The sequence below is a fragment of the Rhincodon typus genome, chromosome 1 (assembly GCF_021869965.1).
Source record: "Rhincodon typus isolate 14 chromosome 1, sRhiTyp1.1, whole genome shotgun sequence".
NCBI lineage: Eukaryota > Metazoa > Chordata > Chondrichthyes > Orectolobiformes > Rhincodontidae > Rhincodon > Rhincodon typus.
Genome location: NC_063332.1, coordinates 96,984,791 through 97,009,776, shown reverse-complemented (window position 1 = coordinate 97,009,776; position 24,986 = coordinate 96,984,791). Strand labels below are relative to the sequence as shown.

General features: G+C 40.6%; 1 protein-coding gene across 1 annotated transcript in view; it reads left to right on the top strand.

Annotated features, from left to right (window-relative positions):
- The window catches only part of slit2 (slit homolog 2 (Drosophila)), a 426,057-nt gene that overhangs the window by 313,842 nt on the left and 87,229 nt on the right, over positions 1-24,986 (top strand). Inside the window, exons 16-20 of the mRNA XM_048602443.1 lie at positions 3,372-3,522; positions 5,980-6,054; positions 7,096-7,239; positions 14,037-14,180; positions 18,515-18,681. Of these exons, the coding sequence (XP_048458400.1) occupies positions 3,372-3,522; positions 5,980-6,054; positions 7,096-7,239; positions 14,037-14,180; positions 18,515-18,681 (681 nt within the window). The remainder of the gene's footprint in view (positions 1-3,371; positions 3,523-5,979; positions 6,055-7,095; positions 7,240-14,036; positions 14,181-18,514; positions 18,682-24,986) is intronic.

The window sequence follows — 24,986 nt, the reverse complement described above, 5'->3', positions numbered from 1 at the left end:
CTGCTTGGCCTGCTGTGTTCATCCAGCTCTACACCTTGTTATCTCAGTACTTGAGACGAATCATGTTTTGGAAAATCACAGTCAATCCACCTACCACTTCCCAAAAAAAGTTTGCCTGTAAACTAGACTTCCTGCTGGGAGTGCTGGATGTGGCATCACCTTTAGTTCCTCAGGCAACTGTGTAGCTGTGCTTTTGTTGCTATGGTTAGTGAAGACTCCATATTCCCATTCAAACATCCATGTAACTTTCCAGCTGTTTTCCCTTCTAACCCACATGTCATTTGATAAACTGTGGTATGTCTGTATTAATGTAGTATTGTACAAACAGGCTGATACGTCAACTTGAATGCCACGTATATGTGTGAACCAATCAAAACATTAACTGCTTGGAGAATAAATTCTCAAGCAAGGTTAGCACCTCCTTCTCCAGGGTGCAGCAGTGGATAAAAACACGCGGAACTGAATTCTCTTCAGAGCTTGTTATGGCAACATATATTGTGGGAATGCTGTATCGTATTGTGGGTATAATGTATAATGCTGGCCGAGCCAGTGATGTCCATGTTCAATGAATGAATAATATGAAAATAAAAGCTGAGGCTAAAAACAGGAGCTACTTTAATTAAGCATAAATGTATTAAGATGTAAGGAATTGTTTATAAGTATACAATAATTATTAAAAATATGGCTAGTAAATTTAATTGAGTATTTAATATATCCAAAAGCATGCTGTAGGCACACTTTATAGCTACGGGAAAATTACGTTTATTTGAGAAAACCCCTCAAAGTTTCACCTTGCTAATTATAAATGTATGTAGGGCTGGATTAAAGGATCCTATAAGAGTGGACTAGGCAATGAGCAAAGCAGCATGTTCACAGGAAAGGCAATGGCTCTCATTTCTGCTGGCAGGAAACCTGACTCCACCTACAGCACATGGACTGCAGAGATTCAAGAAGGCAGCTGACCTCCTCAACAGCAACTTGAGACGGGTTAAGAATGCTGGCCCAGCCAGCAACGCCCATGTCTCGCAAGCAATAAAAGAAAATTCAAGTCAACAGCAGGAATGGGCTGATACAGGGATAACAGTCTGTGGTTTCTTAAGCTCATTAGCTAGGCACTCTAAAGCAACGATCCATGATTTCACCAGGATTTAGTGGTGGCTCTGGATAGCATGGGTTTCATGTGACTCCCAAAGACCACTCAGAAACCCTGTCAGCTTTGCCAGTGAATCCCTCTTTCAAAAACATTCAGTGCCTGGGCGAGGGACCTATCATTGACAAGTGGGGTACCATTGAGACCCACCGACTAGTCCTTTCCTCTAATACATCTCTCCCACATTTTTGATCCATTCCCTGCAATACCAATTCTGCCCTCACCTATCAGTGGTCTGGCTCCTGAATGATCCCAGACCTTTGATGGGTGTATTACCATCCACAGCCACTGCCCATGATGGCACTTACAGACAATTGGATGTTGTCTACTTTGGTTGGCAGTTCTTGGTGAGCAGGACTTCTGCTTCCAGGGTCCTAAATCTCCAGGAAGACCTGACAATGGCCACCTAAGTCCTATTGAAACTCCCTCATGAAAGCAACAGGAGCTTTCTGCCAATTCTCCAGTTGGGGGAAAGGATCCACATTAAGGTCATTAAATCCAGCTTGTAGTTCAATAAGTTCAACCTGTTGATTGAAGTTTTAAAAGAGGCTTCAATGTAATGGCGCTGTGAAATTCTTCCTTGGGAGTTTTTAGGTCTCTTATCTGGCTGTCTCTCTTTAGTACTGTATTCTACCTGGGTACAATCTAATAGTTAAGGTTATCCTTGCAACAAATCTATATTTAAACTAATTAACAGTGAATTTTCTGCACAGTCTTAGTACAAATGGATTGGCTGCTTTCTTTGCTTCCTGCAATATAAATGCAATCGCTCTGTCTCTCTTTTCCTCCTGTGCTTCTTTACTTTTTGCAGGAATTCACCATTTTGGCTGTAAGTACAAATTTGCGTGCTACCTGATACATTACCTCTGCCACCTTCACCATCTCGTCCTTTCAGATCTGGTCCAATATTCTCTACCAGCATACCGCCGCCCCACCTCCACCTCCTGCATATTTCCCCCTCCATCATCCCTTCCCCCATTCTCCAGCAGCTATTTCTTTCCTTTATATACCTATCTTGATGTCCCACACTCAACCTGTTACCAGCCTATAAGTAACCATCCAACACGTAATCACAAGTGCCCCCCACTTCACTTCCCCATACCTTCATGTCCTTCATTTGTCCCAACATAACAGATTTTTGTAGTGGCTTAGTTAGCTTGTGACCTCAAATCCTGAATTAGAGAAATATCCAATTGGAAAAAAATTATTCTTTCACATAGGCATGTGTATTGTATATGTTCAGCATATATTTCATAACAGTTGTTCTGCTGAACAGTAGCTGAAAGTGGAAATAGAATGTTCCCCTTGTTTTTACTAATGCTGTTGAACCCCAGCTCCCCACAGATACATTCTATTCCTCTTACCACAGAATGCTGTACCTTCTTTCCTCTACTATCTTCCCTCCCACTTTTACCTAGCCTAGCTGATGCAGTTCTGAAACTCAGCGGGATTTTCCGTTGTGCTTGATCTAACCATGTGGTTGCAAGGTACGAATAAAACATGGTTCTGTCAAGCACCATGGAGCGTCACGTCTGCCTTCTACAGCATGCCAAGCTACAAACAATAGAAGTGTCTAGGGAGAGGCAGTGTGCCATACATCTGTGATCAAAGGCCAACAAAGCTCAGGATGGTAGTTCTACCGGCAGAGGCTCTAAAGACCTAGAGACCAATTTATATTGAAATCATTGCTGATTGAATTTTTCTTCTAATAAAGTGGATAAAATGACAGACAACATTTGATGTAGGAAGAAGTAAAAACAAGTGAAAGAACAAATGTAATGATTGTAGCAGATGTGATACTATGGATCTGGAAGTGTTTAGTCTTTTGGAATTCCACTCACTATTTCAAATGAATGGCTCAGGTGGGAGCACTAAATTGAATTAGATATGGCTTAGCAACATTATGAGCTAGCTACAGGAATAGTGAGAAGATCATTAGTTTTGTAGTAGAAATTGCATTAGAAGGGGTCTGCATTGAAAGGTTAACCTGTAAATATTACACCTACTCTTTTAGATCTTGTCTTTATTGTATGATAAAGTTCAAGATCCAGCTATAATATTTCAGTTTTGCTTTCTATATGGTCTTTGTAAAATCTACCCAAAATTTCCCTGTCTTGCTTTTAATTGAGTCTCTGCATATTTCCAATTATCCTGTTAAAATGTTTGCTTTTCAGTTTGCTGACTTGAATAATCTGCATGTTTTGACTCAAATAATCCGCAGGCACAGAGGATTACAGATCCAAACTCAGCGGAGACTGCTTCCTGGATCTTGCTTGCCCTGAAAAGTGTCGATGCGAGGGAACCACTGTGGACTGCTCCAATCAGAGACTTACGAAAATTCCTGATCACATCCCTCAGTACACTGCAGAGTTGTAAGTTGGCACAGCAAGCCCACTGCTCCTCCCTTACATGCTTAGTCTTTCACGTCTACACTTTGGCAACGAAATAAAAGGCTAGCATTTATTTAGAAAATCACTTCAGGCAGTAGTACCGACATCTCTTGTGCTGAAAGAAAGAAGGTACTCTCAATGGATAAAGGTTGTTGGTTGCACATGATCATTAGAAAAAAAGGGGAAAAATAATCACTTAGATGGCTGTTAGCGAGTGTTAAAAACTGTGCTAGTGTTAGCTAAGCTTTGTAGATGCAATAGAATTTAGATAGTAGTAGCCATGTACTTTGTAGAGACTGATCTTGTTAATTTATAAGCCATTATTTTCTATTGATTGTGTGTGCATAACATGTCAAGTCATTAAATACTGAAGGAAGTTTGTTTTATGTCTGCACTACTGAGAGATATTAAATAATATGGAGGCCAATTTCTTGGTTTGGCCCTTGTGACTTAGAGATAGATGCCATGGGTATTGCTTGGGAGTTGATGTAGTGGGAATAGTGCACCCATTGTATTAGCCACAGTGACAGCATTGTCAAGTGCGTAAACGACAGGGACAACTTATGAAATGAATAACCTACAGGAGAAGCATACCCAATGTATAACCCATAGGGACAGCATACCCAACGTACAAACCATAGGAATGGCTGATGTAGTTTATGTGATTCATAGGAAGAAATGTATGTAGGTAAATCAAATGAGCTGAATCCCATGCCCAATTTCTGTCATTCAAAGGAAAATGTCAAAGGCATGTCCTGGAATTATTGCCCTGTAACACACAATACCTATATTCTAGCTGCAGCTGTTCTTCTGTTATTGCAAAAGTGTTTCCCTTTCACAGAAGTAAACGGAGTGGTCTAATTTTAATTGGTGTCCAAAGGCACTGTATTTCAGGCCCTGTACTTGAAGCCTTTCATCTCAATTGTTCTATTGGCACCCGCAAGGTGGAACATGAAGCTGAGGCATGAAGTTGGGTTTCGCCAATTTTTGCTGGATCTCAGTCAGGGCTAGGGTGATGGATTGTCAGCCAGGACTCCCCGTCCTTATTGCATCCTGGTGTCTCCAGCTGGAAAATGCAACTTTGTAGAAGTTGTGAACAATCCTTTTGGAAGGTCGAATTTGAATGCAGAATACAGGGTTAATGGCAGGATTCTCGGCAGTGTGGAGGAACAGAGGGATCTTGGGGTCCACGTCCGTAGATCCCTCAAAGTTGCTACCCAAGTTGATAGGGTTGTAAAGAAGGCATATGGTGTGTTGGCTTTCATTGGCAGAGGAATTGAGTTTAAGAGCTGTGAGGTTATGCTGCAGCTCTATTAAACTCTGGTTAGACCACACTTGGAATGTGTTCAGTTCTGGTCACCTCATTATAGGAAAGATGTGGAAGCTTTAGAGAGGGTGCAGAGGAGACTTACCAGGATGCTGCCTGGACTGTAGGGCAGGTCTTATGAGGAAAGGTTGAGGGAGCTAGGGCTTTTTTCATTGAAGCGAAGGAGGATGAGAGGTGACTTGATAGAAGTGTACAAGATGATGAGAGGCATAGATAGAGTGGATAGTCAGAGACTTTTCCCCAGCGCGGAAATGACTATTACTGGAGGAAGGTATAGGGGAAATGTCAGAGGTAGGTTTTTTACACAGAGAGTGGTGGGCGTGTGGAATGCGCTGCCAGTGGTGGTAGTGGAGTCAGATACATTAGAGACTTTTAAGTGACTCTTGAATAGGCACATGGAGGATAGTAAAATGTAGGCTATGCAGGGTAGATTAATCTTAGTAGGATAATAGGCCGGCACAACATCGTGGGCCGAAGGGCCTGTACTGTGTTGTACTGTTCTATGTTCTATGTTTAAAGCCAACCTGTCAAATGGACAATGAATAGTTCCATCAAAATGTGTGCGTAACAATAGCTGAGACTGCTGCCAAGTAAAGATTGCCATAGGGTTAAAATCGTTAGGAGAAGAGAGAAAGTTGATAATTGAGAGAGTTTTGAATTTTATCATTTCTGCATTGTTCATTCTTTATTCAAGGGTAAGGGTGATTCAATCAAAATTAACACTGACAAGTAGAGGTGCTACAACAACTGTCACATGTTCTGTGATTGTAATGATCCATTTCTGCCTCATGCAGATGATTAGCGTTGAGGCAAATCAATTCCATGGTCCTCAGTAAACCTTTACTCAGTCCCACATTTCCTTTATGGTAAGCTTTGCGCTCCTGGTGGAAGGGAGCATGATTCAATTCCCCGTTTGAAAGTGAGAGTGACACTGTATTTAGATATCCATCTGGTTTCATTGTTCAACATTGTATTTATCAAATCTACCTGAAAGAAAGCATCAGATTCATGTTGGAGAAACTAGAGGCTTGAAGTGTGAAAAGTTTCGGTTAACAAATGCACTTATGAAGAATTTTTCTGACTTAAATTTATTTTTCACTTGAACACTTTAGGCGCCTTAATAACAATGAGTTTACAGTTTTGGAAGCCACTGGGATATTCAAGAAACTCCCTCAGCTCCGTAAAATGTGAGTTGAACTTGAATCTTTGAGCAGTTTTCCTCTGTGCAGCTGGTGGGCAGCTCCCATCTCTATCAACTCTGTTTTGAGAAAGACATTATTTAAGACAATTACGCAAGTGACCTGTAATATGCTGTTAGCATGATTAGTGAGGCAGATTGGAGTTAGCCTGCTACCAAAGCTGCTTTGCCAAAAGCAGATCTTTGTAAGTTGAGCACAGGCACCTCTCAAAATTTCACATTCAGCCAGCTGACCTCTTGTGCTGGCACAGCAGGCACTGCCAGATACCACAAGCCAAGGGCAAGTTCAACAATCTTCCATCACTTCCTGTGCAACAGTCCCAAAATAACAGTCACCTTTAACTATATACAGAAAATAGATGCCTCTGATTTTTCAAATGTATTTATTGAAAGAAAAAGATGGCAAAGAGCTAATTTAGAAAACAGATATTGTTACCAGTATGAACTACTGTTTGAGTATCAGTAAGAGTTTAAATACAGCATTCATTTCCTGACTTGGGCATTAAAAACAAGGCAGAGGACAAATAAAGTATTTGCATCTTGTCGATCTGCTCCAAATTCCAACCTGTTACATCAGCAATACTCCTGAATTGTGTTCTGTCACAGGATATAAATTCCTTCCCAATGTGTTTGTTAGGGAGAGGCAAGCTTCACTGTGCTATCTGATTATGTTTGTAGAATTTAATTGTTGGCTTTTGAAACCTTCAGCAGATTACTAAATGAAAAAACAAAGCCTTTCACTAAATATTTGGTTCCTATATCCAAATAAGGCAAAGTTTATATGCTGAAATTTGTCAGATACATTAGGGACATTTAAGTGACTCTTGGTAAGGCACATAGATGATACTAAAATGTAGGGTATGCAGGGTAGTTTGATCTTAGAGTAGGATAATAAGTCGGCACAACATCGTGGGCCGAAGAGCCTGTACTGTTCTATGTTCTGTGAAAACTGACATTTAAGCCCAGTTCAGGTGAACACTTCCATTTAAGGTTGTGACTTATTGAATTTCTTCCACACTTTGTCTTTTAGAAACTTGAGCAATAATAAGATTACAGATATTGAGGAGGGTGCATTCGAGGGAGCTAGCGGTGTGAATGAATTGTTACTGACAGGTAACCGTCTGGAAACTGTGCACCGCAAAATGTTCAAAGGACTGGATAGTCTTAAAACATTGTAAGTAAAACAGTTTTGCTTTTTATCCTCCATTTTGCACAACTGGACAAAGTCCCTCACTGTAACTTCTCATAACTGACTCTTGATTTTTCTTTCAGTTTTTTTCACCTGAAGAAAACAGAGTCATAATGAACATCATCATTATCCCCTTGGATGCCCTGCCCAGGTTTTTCCATGGGTTTAGATAGTCTGTATACATCCTGAAGTTCAGCACTCAATATAAAGAATTGAATTAGCAAAGTTTACATTTAATGAGGAGATAAACGTGCAATTTTTAATAGATACGTTAAAAAGAGTGACCTTTTATTCTCACTATACAACGGTTTACATTATTTGAGCACTCAATCAAATGGTGATAATGTCACAAAAGTAACATCACAGACATGGTGTAGGAGGTACTAAATGCAGTTTTAAATTTCTGTTCAGGTTTTAGAAGAATAAGTGCATTTGCCTGTTTTATTGTAATTAGCGTACTATTTATGAAAACGTAACGTTTGTGCATCCAGTTGAATAGAGTGCTTTTGCACAATTTGCCGTTTGCTTAATAGAACCCAGGAAAGTGTGACACTTCAAAGCCAGTAGGAAGATGGAGATTGGATGACTTAAATCCATTGTCCATGGTACTCTGTAAGTGTGAAAGTGTTTAATGTCAAATCAGCAAATGGGAGTATTTATTGGTATAACCTTGGATCAGTTGGTTACAAACTTGCTCCTGAATCAGAAATGTGTGCATTAAAATCTTCAATGTTGTTATTTCAGTGCAGTAAAAAGGAAAAACTGCATTTTAGATGTATTATAAACTTGAGACCCTTTTGGGTTGCTCAGGTAAGTGAAAATTGCAAATGGGAACTGCTCCTAATGTTTGGTTAACATTAATTGGTTAACATTATTTGTAACAACACAGATTAATTGATCATTCTATCTTTTACTTCCTTGTGTGCAAAGTTAACTGCTATATTGGCCTATATTACAACACTTCAAAAGTAATCCAGTTGACTGTAATTCTGGAGACATGGTGAGGGAGTACATGGCCTGAATTTTCTTAATGTTGAAGGGTGTCACCAGTTTATTTGAAATATCAGCGGGCCCCTGATTGCCAAATTCCTATGTCTGAAGCTAGCAGTTACCTTTTTGCCAGGGGAAGAATGGAGGTAGTTTGTGCCTTGCAGAGCCATAGCGCACAGAGGCAACTACACATATAAAAATGCAAATTCCTTTGACCAGTTCCAATTTTTATTAGTAAGATGTCCAAAACATGTCTTGTGGGATTAGACCAATTAGGGGAAGATCCAAAGCTGCCCAAGTTATTTAACAAGGTAGTGTACTCTTTTGGAAAGGTCCATGGACACCTTTGGGAGAGGTTAGGTGCCCTTGGGGAAAGGTGAGGTGCCCTTTGGGAGAGGTGAGGTACGCTTTTGTTGATATCAATTCCCTTTGGAGTCAGTAATGTAGAGATACCTGTGTGTAAAAAGTGGATAGATTCATTAGAATTGTCTGAATCTCATTGTAAGTGTCAAGCAAGCTATTGAGTGAGCTATTGAGAAGTTATCAACTTCAATAAACTTAAAACACTTAGTGTTAAAAAACATCCCTGATGTTTCACTCTGCCTGTTGACACATAAACCAAAAGGTTTATGTGATTTCTGTTCTCGGACTGATTTCACAACCTACTATTGTCACAATGGGATGCCAGTTAGTTCCCAGTTTGATTGACAACTCCAAATGCTTATTGAGTTTTAAAATGGTGTTATAAATACAATGCTTGTTTTTAGAAGTAATTAAGAAGTTGAAGATAATTAAATATGGTGAATGGGTTTTTAATGAATGGAATTTTTCTGAAAAGTAAATTCATTGGCACTTAGAATTTTTTTTTCATTTCAGCATTGGTCCTGAGGTCTCCTCATGGTTAATAATGATTGAATTGACATGTAGGGTGCAGGGCAAAGGATGGTGGGAGAGGGTAATTTTGGCATGGCACGTATGAACGACGATTGAAGGGGCATAAATTAATATGGAGGAAATGAATAACCATGCGAGTGAGCATGGGGAACTGGTTGGCATGGAGAGTACAATGCCATGGGTGTATCGAACCCATAGAGTGGCGTGGAGGACCGTGGGTGGCTATAGAATATGAGAGGTTGCGAGTGAAGGAAGGGTCTTTTATGGTTTTTCTAAAAGCTGGGATGAAGTCTTAGATTTTTATACCAGGTGTATTCCACAGTCCATCTAACCACCCACAAGCCCGTGTGCCTGACTAAGTACTCTTTCTGGGGCAGCATACCTGACTCCATTTAACATCCATGCCACAGCCAAAGTGAGCTTTGACAATCCAGGATACCTTTTGCAAAATTTAATGTTTGAGTTTGAGCCTTTCATCATTCTACACTCTCCACTTGGGAGCGAAAATCCTAGCCTTTAAATACAAATTCTTTCATTCTAAATTGACCATTACTTTGCAATATTTTACAATGCTTTGCAAGAACCTTACTGTTAACTGTTTTTTTTGCTCGGGCTGAGAGAGCTTAAATGAGTGGATACATTTTAATAGATGGAGTTGAATGTGAGAAAATGTGAACTTGTCCACTTTAACAGAAAGATTAGCAAAGTAGCGTATTGTTTAAATGAAGAGAGCTGCAGAACTTTGCATTACAGAGTGATCTGGGTAACCTGGTCCTTGAATCGTATAAAATTGGTATGCAAGTACAGCAGGTGATTAGGAAGACAAATGCATGTTATAATTTATTGCAAGGAGACTGGAATATAAAAGTAAGAATGTTCTACTGCACTGAAAGCAACAAATGCTGGATGTCACAGCAGGTCGACGGCATCCATGAAAAGAGAGCAAGCTAACACTTTGAGTTGAGATGATTCTTCAACAGAGCTGAACTGAAGTGTGGAGGGGGCAGCATCTATGCTATAGTTGGGGAGTGGGTGTGGGAGTGGTGGGTGGAGAGTGATGGGGGAGAAAGGCTGTTGATCAGATTAAGTGATCAGACTGTGAGAATGGCAGAACAATGATGTGTCTAATTGCCAGACCTGAAAGAACAGACAGTCCCACTGGGGTGAAGGAGGGCCACATCCGACCTATCACCTGTGCTTCCACCCTTGCCCCTTCCCATCACTCACAACAGTGTAATCGAGTCCCCCTTGTCCTCACTTTTCACCCACAGCCTCTGCATTCAAAGGATCATTCTCTGCCAAATCAGACAACTCCATTAGAACGCCGTCACCAAACACATCTTCTCCTCACTCCCCCTGTTTGCATTTCATAGGGACCATTCCCTCTGGGACACCTTAGTCCATTCTACAATGACTAACACCACCAAGCCCCTTCCCACGTACCTTCCTATGTAACCACAGAAGGTGCGACACCTGCCCCTTCACCTCCTCCCTACTCACCATGTCCTCTCTCCCCTCCGCCCACCCCAGTGGGACTGTCTGTTCTTTCAAGTCTGGCAGTTAAACACACCATTGTTCTGCTATTCTCACAGTCTGATCACTTAATCTGAACTGTCAACATCTTTTCTCCCCCAGCACTCTACACCCGATCACTCCCACACCAACTCCCCAACTAAAGCATAAATGCTGCCCCCTCCACAGTTCGCTTCAGCTCTGCTGAAGAGTCATCTAGACTTGAAACATTAGCTTGCATGTGCTGTCTGACCCGCTGTGATCTCCAACATTTGTTGTTTTCAGTACAGATTCCAGCTTCTGCAATAATTTGCTCCTACAATGTTTTGCTACAGTTGTATAAGGCTTCTGTGAGACTTCATCTGGAGTACTGTATACAGTTTAGTCTCCATATTTAAGAGAGGAAATAATTGTGTGAGAGCAGCTCAAAGAGTGTTTGCTCAACAGATAACTCGGAAAGAAAGGTTTATCTTATGAGGAAAGGTTATACAGGCTGCACCTGTATTCTTTGGAGTTTAGAAGATTGAGAGATGATCTTGTTGAAACTCACAGGATCCTAAGGGGATTTGACAGACTGGATAGAAAGGTTGTTTCCCCTGTGGGAGACACCAAGACTAGGCAACACAATTTTAAAGTAAAATGTCTTCCCCATTTAAGACGGAGATGAGGAGATTTTTTTTTCTCTCTTCAAGTATCATGAGTCTTTAGAACTCTCTTCTCTAGAGAGCAGTGGAGGCTGAGTCACTGACTATTTTTTAAGGCAGAGATAGATTCTGACCAACAAGGAAGTCAAAGGCTATCAGGGATAGTTGGGGTTGCAATCAGGTCAGCCATGATCCTAGTGGGTAATAGAGCAGGCTTGAAGGTCTGAATGGCCTATTCTTCTAACTAACCTGTATTCAGATTTGTTAGGAACCATTTTTTTATTTTCACTACAGTGATATCAGATGTGAGAAATAGCACATATTTTTGAATCCTGCATTTTTTGACATGATTTATATCATTAGATGGATTACAGTACAGGCAGTGATGTTCCAGGCCTGCAAGACAGGATTTCGAGTAGCCTCAATGAACTAAGTGTCTAATTGGTAATGTGAATCGTGCGTCTGATGTCACCTAACCCACTGGTGATATCAAAGCGCCCAACCATCTAATGTGGTACAAGTATCCCATGCCCAAGAGTGGTTACGAATCAGAGGCTGGCAGCTCTCCGGTACCAACAGCACCACTGAGAGTGCTGGCAAATTCTAGGTCTGTGCTTCACAAGTGGAGGTTTCAGAGAGAGATAAATAACTCGCTATAGAAATTGCGGAGAGAAAAATGCAGACACATTTGGGGAGGAGAGTTAATGGAAAGGAAAGGGAATAGGTTCCAGTGAACCCTTTCTCATGTCTGAGTCCATGGTAACACTAACCCCGTACTATGTTACAGGCAGACCTCACAAGGTTTGTGCCCTGCCATTAGTAGAATACCAGCACCATAAGGATGAGACTCTTTGTCAGTCTTTCCCAGGCTCTTTCCTACTCTAGCCCCATTTTGAGGCTTGAAAATTGTCATGACTCTTCAGTGAGTGTTGGGGCTAGAAGAAAAAAAACTTTGGAGGGTAAGGAGAGGGGGGTCAACCATTACTGCCTCAGAGAGCGCGATCCAGAATTTCAGCTCGCAACTCCACTTAGACCACCAGCACCCCCTCTCCGCAACTCTGAGAAACCCTGTTTTAAGTGGTGTCTTACAGGCCTCAATTGGCATCTGGGTGGGAAGGCTGTCCTTGATACTTCCCACCTGGAGCTTAGTTGGAGCAAGTCAGAAAGGCGATGGGAATGTCCACCTGACTAAACATGCCCCCAGTTCCTAGCTTGCCTTCAGGGTTAATAAAACGCCACCACTTGTTAATAACTAGCAAAACAGTTTACATTTATTTTATCTTGATAAGGGTGCCCCTTTAGCTTGATGTATTAGGTGCGTGAATTAGAAGGGAACTTGGAGGCATTGGAGTTCCCATGTGTCTTGTTCTTCTAGCTGCTTGCTGTCATAGATTGGGGAAAACTACCAGAGAGCAGCTGACAATCAGCTTAGGTTAGTGCTCTCGAAATAAGAACTGAGAAAATTACAGAAAAGAGTTAGTGAAGAACTTCTTCACTCACTGGGACTGAACTGATGGGGACGTGGCACGGTCGTGGTAATGTTACCGGTTTAGTAATCCAGAAAACTAGATTAATGTTCTGGATACATGAGTTCAAAACCCACTGTGTTCGGTGTTTAAATTTGAATCAGTAAAATATCTAAAATTAAAATGTAGCCTAATGGGTGATCATGTAACTATTGTCAATTGATGGATTACAAAAACCCACTAATGCCTCTTAGGGAAGGAAATGTGCCATTTTTACTCAGTCTTGCTTAGATGTGACTCCAGACCCACAACAATGTGGTTGACTCTCAACTGCTGTCTGGGCAATTAAGGATGGCAGTGAATGCCAGTGCAATGTCCATTGAACAAATAACAAAAAAGTTCCAGATTATGTCATAAAGGCAGCTGTAGCCATGGATAGTTTCCTGAATGAGTTTTGCTTCAGCTGTAGCTGAGGGTAAGACTTTTGAAATGCCTAATCTGCAAAAAATTAATGCTGAGTTTACAAATGTCATTGCCATTTATCCTTTAGCCTTCTGGCCGTAAAGATGCATCTAGTTAAGCCCAGATAGCAAGCAAAAGATCAGAGAATGTATATAAAGCTTTGGAACTTTTAAACCGATGAAGGGCTGAAGTTTTGTTGATGTGAACTGAACAGTTGGCTTATTATTACAGCTGTAGAATAGGAAGGAGTTGGCATTAAGAAATTTAGTTCTCCTGGTGTAAGATGTAAATATTGCAACATTGAACCATTACTTGCTTTATCTTTTATAGAAATACAGAAGTATTTTTACTAAGGTGCTGTGATCCTGTAGTGTCTCAGCTGAGTCAGATGTGCTTTAGGGCATGAATTAATTCCAAAGCACAGGCTTTCTTTTTATCCACAGATAATGTCATGAAGTTATTCTGTTCCTATATTTCCAACAAACTCAGCTATTCCAGAATTACTCTGATATTCATGCAACCCTGTGGCTTCTCCAGTTCTGTTTAAAGTACTTCCAATCCATATGGTAATTTATCTTAGTGCAGTAACATCAATGTCAGCTTGGAGACTGAGGATTGTTGCAATTTCTACAAATACCTTTGGATATTTTGTAACACATTTTACATTTTCAAACCTTCGAGCATTTTTTTTAAGCTAATATTTACTTTCTCACTGTGAAGCACTACAGTTTTAGACACTGTCTACAGGCTGGATTGTTCCTTGTATAATGCTACCTCTGATCATATTGTAATAATTCTGTTTTCTATCCTGCAGGATGCTGAGGAGCAATAAAATTGGTTGTGTGAGCAATAACACGTTCACAGGCCTGAGTTCTGTTCGCCTACTCTCTCTTTATGACAATCAGATAACTACCATTTCTCCAGGAGCATTTGATACTCTCCACTCTCTGTCTACACTGTAAGTTTTTAAGAGGTATAATGAGAAACTAAAGGAGGGACATTTCAACAAAGTGGCATTTCATTTTCAGTATTGATGACTTGTGTTCTTTGCATGTATGCCAAAGCATTTTAATTTGTGATTTAGTTTTACAAAATAAAACAAGCATTCTTTATGTTTATTCACATATATGAATTTTCTGGCTAAGGGTTTAGTTTCTTGAGGGCAATGAAACTTTCAGTAGGAAATTCATTTTTTGGAAGTGACATGTCATCAGTATAATCAGTGTCGCTGTCAGCTCGAAAGGGAAACCTATTTGCTCATGCAAATAAGTGATGGAGGTCTGGAAATGACACATTAATGAAATGGCCCTTGTAAAGTAAAAATCCAATCTGAGTGTAAGTCGCTGTAGCTTCACCTTTTCATCTTCCAGTTGAATTAACTTTTTATTAGGTCAGCTCAGTTTGATAATGTGCTGAAGTTCATTGACAATTTGAAGTAGAACTGAATGAGCTGCAAGCATTATGTTCTGGATTGTGTGGCTTCATTTAAACTGAAAACGTGTGATAGATGCATTAGAAACATTTGGCACCAGAAATGTTGTTTGTCCTTGCTTTGTGCTGGCACAAAGCTATGGCTCAGGGTTCTATTCTGCACACTGGAGAGATGGATATCTTTCTTTCTCCTAGGAGGTTGTGGCCTGTAATGGTTTCCCTTCACCAATGACTGATGGTTTTCTGCCCCTGCTTGTCTTCTGCAAATTTTTTATTTACACTATTTTATCTCACTCTTCTCTCTATAAGTACATCTCTCACTAATACAGACTATTCCATCCTTCCTCACATCTCTTACACATCACTTTACATTATGATATGCGTCACCATCTCATGATCATATCTATTCCTGTCATATTGCAGTTCCAGCAAAGTTCACCTTAGCTTGAGTTCACAGAACCACAGAAATCTCACAGCACAGAAAGAGGCGATTTGGCCCATTATGTTTGCATCATCTCTTCAAACAAGTATTATTACCTCTTCCATTCTCCTGCTTCACCATACCATTCCACATTATTTCTATCAAAATGATCATCCAATACCCTCTTGAATGTCTCAATTGAACTTTGTGCCATCACACCTCTGGGCAGTGTGTTCCATACTGTGTCTGCTCGCTGTGTGGAAATGTTCTTTTTCTCACTTCTCATTTGCATCTTTTGCAAGTCACTCTAATTCTCTCAGAGTTTAATTCACTGATCCTTTTACAAGCAAGAACAGTATCTCCCTATCCAGTCAATCCAACTCTTTCATAATTTTGAAAACCTCTAGCAAATTTCTTGGCCTTTCTTCTCACTGCAGCCATTGAGTCATACAACACAGAAACAGACTCTTTGTTCCACCTCGTCCAGTCCGACCAGATATCCTAAATTAATCTAGTCCCATTTGCCAGCATTTGGCCCATATTCCTCTAAATTCCTCCTATTCATATATCCATCAGATGCCTTTTACATGTTGTAATTGTACTAGCCTCCTCCACTTCCTCTGGCAGCTCATTCCATACACGCACCACCCTCAGCATGAAAATGTTGCCTCTTTGATCCCTTTTAAATCTTTACCCTCTCGCCATGATCCTATGCCCTCCAGTTTTGGACTCCCGCACCCCTGGGAAAAGACCTTGTCTATTTACCATATCCATGCCCTTGATGACTTTATAAACTTCTATAAGGTCACCCCTCAGCTTCCAAAATTCCAGGAAAAATAGCCCCAGTCTATTTGGCTTCTCCCTATAGCTCAAACCCTCTGACCCTAGCAACATCCTCGTGAATCTTTTCTGAACCCTTTCAAGTTTCACAACATCCTTCCTATAGCAGGGAGAACAGAATTGCATGTAGTATTCCAATAGTGGTTAAGCCAATGCCTTGTACAGCCACAACATGACCTCCCAACTCCTATAGTCAATGCACTGACCAATGAAGGCAAACAAAACAAATGCCTTCTTCACTATCCTATATACCTGTGACTCCACTTTCAAGGAACTACGAACCTGCACTCCAAGTTCTCTTTGTTCAGCAACACTCCCCCGGGATCTTACCATTAAGTGTATAAGTCCTGTCCTGATTTGACTTTCAAAAATGCAGCACCTCATATTTATCTAATTTGAACTCCATCTGCCACTCCTCAAGGAGAACAGACCCACCTTCTTAAATTTATTCTCCTAACTGAAATTTCTCATCTCTGGAACCATTCTTACAAATCAATTCTAAACTACCTCCAGTGTGTTCACATCTTTTGTACAATGTGGTGCCCAGAACTGTATATATTACTCCAGCTGAGGTCTAACAAGCATCCTATCTAAGTTCAACATCACCTCCTTGGTGTCATCCTCTATGCCCATATTAATAAAGTCAAGGAGACTAGATGTAGTTCCTGACTGGTTTATGATTGTATAGTCATTACTACTCAGCTCAGCTCAAACCCAAGTGTCCCTTCCTTCAGGAGTCTGAAAGTTACTCTCAAAACCAACATGTCCGATTATTGTCTAATGAGGTGAGTGAGGATACTAGGGAATAAAGCTATTTTCCATTTCAGGCATCTAGCACCAACACTGAATACTCAGGATTACTTATTTCACAATGAGATATGAAACTGAATTCCATTTAATCGCTGCACAATGTGCTTAAGTTCAAATTACAGAAAAACATTTCTCCATAACAGTGTGAAATTTCTCATTTATGATAACAGTTTCCTCACAACAATTGCATATTGTATGAAACTACATCATTAAATGTTGGGTTGGTGTTACGAAAACACATTTGTGAAACCTAAAATAATAGAACAGAATACTTTCTAAGTGGTGAAAAGCTAGAAACAGTGATAGTCAAAAGAGATTTGGGAGCCTGTCTATATTGATCATTAAACAAGATACAAAAAGTAATCAAAATGATTAGTTGTCTTTATACCTGGAGGAAGGGAATAGAAGGGAGTTGAGGCAATGTGCCAGAAATGCAAAGCCCTAGTTAGACCACATCTAGAGAACTTAGAGCAGTTCCGGGCACCCAACCTCAGGAAGGATATATTGGCCTTGGAAGGAGTGGAGTTTTGATCTACCAGAAGCATACTTAGATTTAAAATATTGATACTATATCATATTATTATTTTTAGATATGACACTGAGGGTAGTTTTGTACACCAAAGGCATTAAGAGATAAGAGGCAAGGGTAGATATCTGGAGTTAAGTCAAGATCAGCAATGGTCTCACTGAATGATTGAACAGGCTTAAGGGGCTAGTTGGCCTACTCCCCTCTTCTGAATGGAAGTCCTTCTCTTGGCTCTAAATTCCAACTTCTCTGTCAGTCCTTCACAGTCTCTGAGTTCACTGAAGGGTGACTGGACTCGAAACATTGACACTGCTTTCTCTCCCCAGTTGGTGCCAGACCTGCTGAGTTCCTCCAGCTATTTCTGTTTTTGTTTTGGATTTCCACAATGCGCAGTTCTTGGTTTCAATTTACTTCACAGTTTCTCATTTCATGTCAGTGATTCTGGAAATTAGAACTCTTCTAAATATTTCTCTCTTGTTTCTAATCAGAGATCCTTTCTTCACTTTGCACATTCAAGTTCTTTTCAAATTTTGATTCATTCTGTATTTATCTGTCCTATTCTTTCCTAGATCATAAAAAAATGGAAATGCTGCCCTTGTTAATTCCTTTCTTTCTGCAAGCTGCAAGTCCCTAAAGCCAAGTTTGATGTCACTTAATCACTGCTTTCTAATTAGATTTGCATCAATTCTCTTTGACAGTTTCCAACGTCCGTAACCTTACCTTGTGCTGCATCCTTTGATTTCATAAAACAAAAACAATGGAAAAGTAGAGATCTTATCAATGGTGGCGCAGCTGAGAGTAAATGCTAGTAATTCTATTCACCCCTGATCCACACAAGAATTCAACCTCACCTGTATTTATATTGGACCTTGTGCCACAAATTATGATTTGGCTGGGCTCTATGAAATTACAGGATGCCAATAATACCGTGATGCCGGACAATTAAAAACATTTTGAGATTTAAATCATTTTGGTCATCCTGCCCTGATTGTATGTATCATTCACCCAACTATTAACATTTGACTGCACTTGGAGATATTTAACTAAACCATAAGCAGTAATTTTGCAACTTTACACCTTGAATGCTAATTCACATAAAATTCACTGCATGTTTAGAACTGTATCTTAAACACAATTTCAGACTGACACGAGATATGCCAAAAGCCATACTTTGGAATAATGCTTTTCTTATTATATGTTGACTTATGATATATATAAATGTAAGGTCAATCTCCAGTGATTAATCTCTTGTTGGTCTCTTCAGAAATCTGCTAGCCAATCCTTTTAACTGCAATTGCCATTTGGCCTGGTTGGGAGAATGGCTAAGAAAGAAACGCATAGTCACAGGAAACCCTCGCTGCCAGAAGCCCTATTTCTTGAAGGAAATTCCTATCCAGGACGTGGCAATCCAGGACTTCACATGTGATGATGGTAAGCATTTTATCCTTGTTCTTTTTATATGATTACATTTAGTGCAGCACGAGATTTGACTGTAGGTAAAATAGCAAGTAGTCGATTATGTCGATATAATATTAGTTACTCAAGAAGCACATCACAAGGCATACAAATTATGTAATTGGAATTTCCATTTATAAATAAAGACTTCATTCAAAGTGACTGTAATGTAGTGAGCTCATCTATAATCCTTAAAATGTCAGTGTTATACTGTTTTGGAAGTTCGTTGACTGAGAAACTAAACTTTCAAAATGCAGCAGCTTTTTTAAAAGAACATTTTCTAATCTGAATTTATTGGACTTGACAACATATTGCATATGCCTCACCTGTTTTCAGAATTGAAGATACATTTTGTAGACTGTAAAATACAACACCTGAATAATTTCAAGTGTGAATGCTGATTCATTATGTGAATATAAAGAGTGCAACTCTTGTAATTAATCATTGGACCAAATGAAGTTTCTCTCTATGTAAATACTGTATGAAAATAACACCAAAGCATTTCACTGTGAGTTGAGAGTTTTGCATGGTTGCGGGTAACTTGCTTGTTATGCATGATGTGTGTCTCATGTGGAGTGTGATGTCCGCGAGCAATCTGTGGAGCTGTGTAACTATTTATTCATGCCTGTTTTTCCTGTCACACGCTGCTCATGCATGTCGATGTGTGTATTTAGTGCTGTGATTTCCTGGAAAGCTTATCTTGGGCATCGATCTGCATTAATTCAGAGCCATGAATAAAACATTGGACGCAGTTTGTGACTATGCTTTGACACTGTGCCACAGCTTTCCCTCTAGGATAACATGATAATGGCATTTGCTCCAAGGAGCATAGAGAATCGATTTGTGTAAAATACATGCACGCAAAACACATCTGGAGTGTGGATGACTAATTCAAAGTGCAATTTTCCATTACTGGGCATCTGTTTTGTAGGAGTAATGCTGTGAGATGGGCAGAAACACATGGTTTCATACCGGGTGGCCAGAGACATGAAGAATTTGGACCATCTGTTTCTTCCTACTTTGACAGTAGTCACTGTTTAATTAGAAGTAGTTTAACTGTTTTCCCCTTGTTTCTTCTCATGCTGAAACCAATTGTAAATCTCCCATTGAATCTGGAAGCTTGCTTCGTATCATGTGCAGCAAACCATGATGCAAGTGAAGACATTCACCTGAGAGAGTTTGCCTTTTCTTCCCCCATTCCTTCCTTTGATAGAATTATCTTCGCTGTGTGTAGTATTCTACCTAATTGCCCGCATGAGACTAGCAAAGCTGAACCAACCAGTGAAAGCAGGCCGACTGGCAACGATCTCTGGATCCATCTGACCCACTCAGCTTTGAAATTAATTGCCACCTATTGCTGAAATATGTTAGAAATCTCACATATACATACGAATCCTGAAGTGGCATACTTTTAACACTTCCTTGGCATACTTTAATGCTTAAAATCAATGTTTCCAGCCATAATTCTTCCACTTATTTAGCTCCTTCTTCCCACATAACTCACTCCCAACCAATTGTAATGCAGAGCAAATGGAACAGATTGGAAATCTAGAATTTCACCCAATTTTCTCAGTTTTTCAACAGGTAGGTTAAGTTAAAATCCCTCTGGTTTGTATCCAAGTGTTGCTTTCTTTCATTTCTCCTTGATGTCATACTGTCTGCCGCCATCTCATGGTAGCATAGCTCCATTGCTTTCCCTTCTGACCTCTCACTTCTACCATTTCTGACCCCTTGCATCCTTACCCCTTGCATCCACCCCCAAACTCTGCCCTCAATCCCCACCTTCCCACAAGTTGTCAGATTCAAGGCAGAAAAACAAGGCATGGAATCCATAAATGGCATAACCTCACTTTCTGAACTAGCAAAGACCGACATGGAGTGCACTGAAAAATCACTGCGTTCTAACAGATGGCCCATCACAGCCATGTTTTGTTTTATTTTATTCCATGGCACACATTGGTGACAAGGCCAGCATCATTGCCCATCCCTAAATGTTCTTGAGAGGTTAGTGGTGAGGCAGCTTCTTGAATTGCTGCAGTCCTTGTGAGTTAGGAAGGGAGTTCCAGGATTTTGACTGAGCGAAAGAACAATGATATAGTTCCAGTTCAAGATAGTTTGTGACCTGAAGGATTTGCCGGATGTGGTGCTCCTATGCTTTTTACAACCTTTGTCCATGTATATAATGGAGGGTCATGGGTTCAGAAGGTGCTATCACAGGAACCTTGCTGTTTTACTGCAACGTATCTGGTAGATGATATGTAATATTGCTGTATTAGAAGTATATGTCTCATTCACTGTTTTGATCCCGAATTACTTGAATCAGACTGCTAGCACAAACTAAATATTTGGGTGAATAAAAGAGTTAGCAATGTTTAGTACTGTAACTGATTCTCCCCCCTGAACGGTGGAAACCTGAGATAATGTACTTATTCCATCAGCGCAGGTATTAAGACGCCAACAAAAAAATTAATGTAAGTAGGAGATGCAAGAAATGCTCCTTTTTCTTTTACTCTAAGTAGCATGGATATGATTATATATAGGTCTTGTGGAGGAATGGGTAGCATCCTGTCTCTGAGGGGAGACCATTGTGTAGTGCTGTTGCCTCTAGATGACTAACTCAGACACCTAAATAGATTAAGCATCCCTACAGTGTGGAAACAAGCCCTTCGGCCCAACAAGTCCACACTAAACCCCAGAGCATCCCACTCAGACCCATCCCGCTGTAACCCACCTAATATACACATCCCTGAACACTACGGGCAATTTAGCACAGCCAATCCACCTAGCCTGCACATCTTTGGACTGTGGGAGGAAACCAGAGCACCCGGAGGAAACCCACGCAGACATAGGGAGAATGTGCAAACTCCACACAGACAGTTGCCCGAGGGTGGATTTGAACCCAGGTAACTGGTGCTGTGAGGCAGCAGTGCTAACCACTGAGCCACCATGCTGCCCCTAGTAATCTGTGTTCTAAGGGCACCATGGCAGACAGTGGAATTTGAACTTTAAAAATTCAAAATTACAAGCCTAGTGAAGACCATGAAATCATTGCCATAAATTCTTATCTGAGTCACTAACATGAAAAAAAGTTTGCTGTACCTGATGCTGCCTACACGTGACCACAAACACACAGCAAGATGGTGGATTCTGAAATAGCCAAGAGCAAACCAATCAGTTGTAACAATCACAAAAAGGAACAAAACCTGATGGCCTACCCTGTATCAGTAATGACAGCGGAAAATTGTTGGCTCTGCAAACTCTGCCTGGAGGCTCGTACCAAATTAGGAGAACTGTCTCACAAACTATTCAAGTAACAGCAGCTCTGCAACTTGCCAACCCCCTTAGCCAAACTCTTCTAATACAGCTGGGACACTGGCATCGACACAGAAATGTGGAAAATTGCCCAGGTATGTCCTGTACCCAAAAGGCAGGATAAATCCAATTTGGCCAATTACCAACCCGTCAGCCTACTCTCAATCATGAGTAAAGTGGTGGAAAAGTGTCATTTACAGCATTATAAAACAGCACTTCCCTAGCAATGACCCTGCTCAGTGATGCCCTGCTTGAGTTTTGCCAGGGCCACTCAGCTCCTGTCCTCAGTCATCTCAGCTCCAGGGTATCTCTGCAGGTGTTCCTCAGGGGAGTGTCCTAGGCCCAACCATTTTCAGCAGCTTCATCAAAGAACTTTCTTTTTTCATGAGATCAGAAGTGGGGATAATCACCGATGATTGCATACCAGTCAGCACCATTCACAACTCCTCAGGTAGGAGGTTAGTATATCCTCCACATTCAAATGCAACAAGACTTGCACAATACCGTTATGGTTAGAATTACAATATGTGCTTGATATCCAGGTTTGACAAATGACAAGTTAAGATTTGTCAAACAGAAGTACCAGGCAATGATCATCTCCAACAAGAAAGAGAACCTAACCAATGCTCCTTGAAATTCAATGGTATTACCATCACCAAATGCCCCACTATCAACCTTCTGATGGTTACCATTTACCAGAAACTAAATTGGACTATCCATTTAGACATAGTGGCTACAAGAGCAAGTCTCAGGCCAGGAATCCTGTAGCGTCCTGAAGCTGCAAATCCTGTCCATCTTGTAAAGGTTCAAGTCAGAAGTTTGACGAATGCTCTTCACTTGCCTGAATGTGTACAGATCCAGTAACACTCATGAAGTTCACACCATCTAGGACAAAGCAGCCTGCTTGATTGGTATGATATCTACAAACATTCACTCCCTCCACAACTGCTGTACAGTAGCATCACTGTGTACTGCCCACAAAATGCCCTTCAGAAATTCACCAAGGCTTCTTCAACAGTACTTTCCAAACCCATGACCACTTCCATCCAGAAGAACAATGGAAGCAGACACATAGGAACACCATCATGTAGAAGTTCCCCTCCAAGCCACTCAGCATCCTGCTTTGGAAATTTATTGCTGTTCATTCACTGTCACTGGGTCAAAATCCTGGAACCTCATCATGGGGATCCATACATGAAAAGGGCAGCAATGGTTCAAGAAGGTAGCTCACCACAACATTTTTCAGAGCAATTAGAAATGAGCAATAAATGTTGAATGAGCCAGTGGAGCTCATATGCTCCAGCTTTGGGTCATACCTCAGGACTTGAGACCGAGGAAGGTGTGCTCATAATTTAATTAAGCAGATTGCATATCAACCTGCAAGTACTTTCAATGCATGCCAAAATGGTGGAAGTAGATTCCTAGTCAAGTGATGGAAACAATGCAGTTGCTGTCCATAGCTCCAGACTACAAACATGCATGTAAAAATTCCTGTTGCCACAGCCGTTCAGACTCCCCAATTTGACAATAACTTATCACCACAGCTTATGTGATAGAGATGATAAGAAGGAGTTCCAAATACAAAATCAGAAAATACTTCAAGCATAGAATGTTGAAACTCTCCCCTGTGGTCAGATGGTTTGTAATCAAAGTCACAGATTTAAAGTCATTGGCAAAGTTTCAAAAAGAAGATGAGAATTTTTTTTCCACTCGGTGAGTTGCTATGTTGTAAAATGCACCGCTTGAAAGAATGGTGGTATTAAACTCAATACTGACTTTCAAAACACAATTGAATATATACTTGAGGAGGAAAAACATACAAGGGAGTGGAGAAAGGACAAGTGAATGAAATTAATCTGATACCTCTTTCAAAGAGTCAGCAGAGATGATGAGCTGAGTGTCCCTGTTCAGTGTTGTAGATTATACATCCATAGGGGTCAAAGATGAGTTAATAAGAATTCATATCCCACACAGAAGTCCTGAGAATGCCAAGAGAGCCTGATTGTGGAATGCAACCCAAATTTTATGTATAAAACTCAACCTCTTTTGGCCAAGAGACATGATCTGAAAACTGACCTTTTTAAATATATTTTTTGATTCTGATGACTGTTTCCAATTGTGTTTTCTGCTTTTACCACAGTTTATACATATTATTGAAGTAACTTGCTGACTTTGCATTCCTGATTAGAAGGCCTCACCCAGTTTAAGCTGCTTACAGAAAATTTCAGCAGGCACTGCCTTTGATAATGGTTCAGAATTAAACGTTGAATAATATCTCGTAAAGCTCACCTCCCTGCCTTGTGCCAGAGTTATATTGCTTTGTGAAAACCAAGGTGTTTTTAAATGGTTTTGAATTCTAGTTACCAGCTACAACAGTAAGAGTTTCTCTTGACAATGACAAATGTTTGAAAACACGTTTTTCCTCCCTTCAAGAACAGTGGAGTTTCTATGGGGAAGCAGTTTTCAAGCTGTCAGCCCTTATGCTTTATTTATATTGCTTCCTAGTACAGCTGGAGCTGGGCCAAATCCAGTATAATCTTCAGAGTGAATCTCCCCGGACTTGCATTCACTGATCGACTGTAAACAATCATTGCAGGTGTAACTCGAATACCTGTACCAGGAAGTAAATATATAGAGCATCAGGATTGACGGCATGAAAACTGCTTCCTGACACTAATGGAATTGATACTGTTCCTGACAAAACATGAATTTGCTAGCATCCATCACGAGGGAGAAATAATTAATGTCCATGTGGGGAACATACTCCAAAATGTCAATGGCTTTCAACTCTTCACCGCCATCACGCCCTCACCCCCACCCCTCCACACACACATCCCCCCACACACACACACCCTACCCCCCACACACCCCACACACCTCCACACACACACACCCCGACACACACACCCCCACACACACACCATCCCCTCCACACACACAACCCCCCACACCCCCTGACACACACCCCC